Here is a 3,212-nt window from a genome sequence, read left to right on the forward strand (position 1 = left end):
GACGCTGATCATATTTAAATTTACCTCTTTACCTTAACCATCTGTGTTGCGTTTTATAAGAATAAGAACGAATAACAGCAAAATCTATGAAGATGAAGATCTAGCGCATATCCATGTTTTTTGAACATCTGGTTAATATCTTGTGCATAGCTGTGCTTTCTGATTTGAACATCTGATGAAGATCTGACATCTAACAGCCAACTTCACACACCTAAATTTTTGCCAATTCAATATTTCTTTTTCAAAGTACTTCAATTGCACTTATCCTGTACAGTTATCACAATTGAATTGGATTTTTATTCAATATGGTACATTTCAGAGAGAAATTTACATCAATTGGTGTTTAAATAACTATCTTTTAAATTTGTCCCTGAATGAATACTTTGAAACAAATTTACAATCGTGTATGTCTGTTGTTTTTTAATCGAAATGACATAACAAGAAATTCCAAACAAAAGTTAATACTTTAACAAACATAGTACCTATATCGGTTTGATAGGTATTTAAGTGTATATAGGAATTTACTTGATACGTTAAATTGCAGTTTCCGCTTACAAAGCCAAGTTTCCAGAATGTTTATGTATCCTATTTATCCATAGATAAACAAGCAACGGACTCCTTCTGGTCGAACGCAAAAACAAACAAATCCTATTCTTACTCAAACTTTTGAAAAATGCGTCTGTTTAAGGGTTGGTCAAAAGTTTGGAATTCGTCTACATCCGCGAGGTAGAAGGATTGGTGTCAGGAGTGTTGATATTTTCGTCGGACTTTCTAGTCCCACGCTGTCGGCGTCGTATAATCAAGAAAACAACGAGGTTAAGAACACCTACAAATAGAAACCAACGATACAATAAATGTGGTATAAATAACGTAAAGTTAATTAAAATGACAACAAACAAGTATTTGAAGTCAATATTCGTATATGAGCATTTACATGTAGCTTATATTCAATAAGAAAACAATAATACAACGTAGATACTTATTAAAGTTCGATCTCTGTAGTTGCAACATGGCATTAACCCTTTTATGCCTAGCGTCCTGAAAAAAGGACATTGCAAACAGCGTAGACCCAGATGAGACGCCGCATGATGCGGCGTCTCATCTGGGTCTGCGCTGTTTGCTAAAAGGATTTTCAGTAATAAATATTCTAAATATAGAAATAAGTATACTAGACATCCCTAATTTTCGAAATAAATTGATCAACGTTAGAAGGATGGGAGAGTCCACTGAGCATAAATGGGTTAATAGTACAGCATTTACGCGAAATAACCGTGAGAAATCAAACGATTGATCCTTTATTTAAATATTAGCTAAATACATTGTTTACCTCCAATGTTTGAAAGTATGACAACAATGTAATATAATGGCTGTGGGACCTTTGCCGTGATTAAGTTCCATAGTCCAAAGAGGCTCAAAGCCCCCCACTGGATGGAGAAGGCCACCACCAACAGCAACATGGCCTGGGCCGCTCGTATACTGGCCTTTCTCGTAGTGCACTGGGTTCCAAGTGATTGCATTATTATTTCAGTCTCCTGACGTATTCTGAGCCATGTCAGAAAGTAGAGAACGGCGTTAGTAGAAAAGATGAGAAGTATAGGTACAGTGGTGAACCACATCTGGGCTGTACTGCCTTTCACTCCATCAAAGTAACAGCTTGAATAAAGAAAAGTATAAACAAATAAAAGCAGGACAGATTTTCCGTATATGAACAATTTAGAATATGTTTATTATTTCCTACTTACGATGATCCGGCTGGACCAAACTGTTCAAGGCCTGCAGCTATTGTTGCACCGACAAACGGGGCGCCGAATGTCCACAACAGGAGACGCCAGTCTCTCGTACCAAACTTGATTTTTGTGTCGGTTCTTATTAAGACAAAAGCATTTATTGCAATAATGTTCACCAGCAGAACCTGTGCAGTGTTAAATTCTACTAACATGAATCCATAGAATTTACACAGACCTCTGGGGTAAACATGGCTCCTTGCAATCAATATGTGCATGTGGTCAGAAAAGTGGGACATATTGAACAGTCCATCACACATAGCCATGTAGACTACAAATCTGTCACTTTTTGACCAGCTCGAGAAAAACGTTCGGTAACTCTTGCTCCAGAAGGACAGAACAAGGGTCACGAATGCGCACGTGAAGCTCGTGACGATGCATATTATTGCGGGAATGTGGATCCCGTAGAATGTACCGTCGGATATTCCGTATAGCGCGATGTCATAGCCGTCTCGAGGGGAGGGAGTTGTTCTTTTCATTTTTGTGAACGTTTTTTTCCCCAAAGAATTAACAGTTTCAGAAAATTGTATGTTCTCTTATATTGATATATGTTTCAAAAGAAACTCAAAACTTGTATAGGTGCACTGTAATATAAGTTAAATTTGATATTTCTAAGTACAACTGTTCTTTAAGTTAACCGATGTGTTAATACTCTGTGTTAACTTACTCTAAATCCACTGAGAATCGCACCTCGAGGTATTGTATAAAGCTAATAAAACACAAACAATAGATTCTTATTTATGAGCTCCACCTTCCGATCATGTAATAATAACGTCTGTGCTATTCTTCTGGCCTTATTTGTATCAATCCATTTTCATCAACCATTTAACCTTGTATTCAATAATGAAATAGATATACGAGAAACTTCACTACTAGCTTTACCTCTTCCGTATTATGCTAGAACCGGACTACTTTTATATTAGTACACATTCGGCTGACTTTAATGGGAGTTAGCTTGTCCCTGAACAAATCAACGAACTCGATGGGTTGCGGATATTGGAAATTTGATTGGTTTGATGACCAACCTCAATTAACACAAAACAAATCTCCCATCTGTTCAAAAAGTCAAACGGATATTAATTGAATTGAAACATATTGTTCTATTCTGGAGGCTGATTTTCGTAAATCGTAAATGTCATCATATATAATTCATGAGTTTTAGCGGCACAGGACTACAACGTTACCAAGAGTCAGTGAATCAGCATAAATTGAGCAATTTCATCAATTTCTTCAACAGTTGTACTTTGATGAAGTATGAGCTAGGGCTTAATTTGTTCTTTTATGTTTTATCCTTGTTTGAGTTTCATTGTTTTTGTTGAAAGTTAAAGTTTGTTTCATAGTATCATGGCTTTTATTAACTTTAAATATGGGGATTTGAACTTTTAGTTACAAATTTTGTATGCACCTCAAGCAATCAAATAAGGTCAT

The 3,212-nt window shown here is 36.1% G+C and overlaps 1 protein-coding gene across 1 annotated transcript; it reads right to left on the bottom strand.

Moving 5' to 3' along the window:
• Positions 1 to 713: 713 nt before the first annotated feature.
• LOC127840718 (uncharacterized) lies at positions 714 to 2,263 on the bottom strand. The gene is made up of 3 exons (XM_052369134.1): positions 1,938 to 2,263; positions 1,328 to 1,653; positions 714 to 826 (listed from the first exon to the last, which is right to left on the bottom strand). Exons 1-3 carry the CDS (start codon positions 2,261 to 2,263, stop codon positions 714 to 716), a joined length of 765 nt encoding a protein of 254 aa, XP_052225094.1.
• Positions 2,264 to 3,212: the final 949 nt, after the last annotated feature.

The sequence above is a fragment of the Dreissena polymorpha genome, chromosome 8 (assembly GCF_020536995.1).
Source record: "Dreissena polymorpha isolate Duluth1 chromosome 8, UMN_Dpol_1.0, whole genome shotgun sequence".
NCBI lineage: Eukaryota > Metazoa > Mollusca > Bivalvia > Myida > Dreissenidae > Dreissena > Dreissena polymorpha.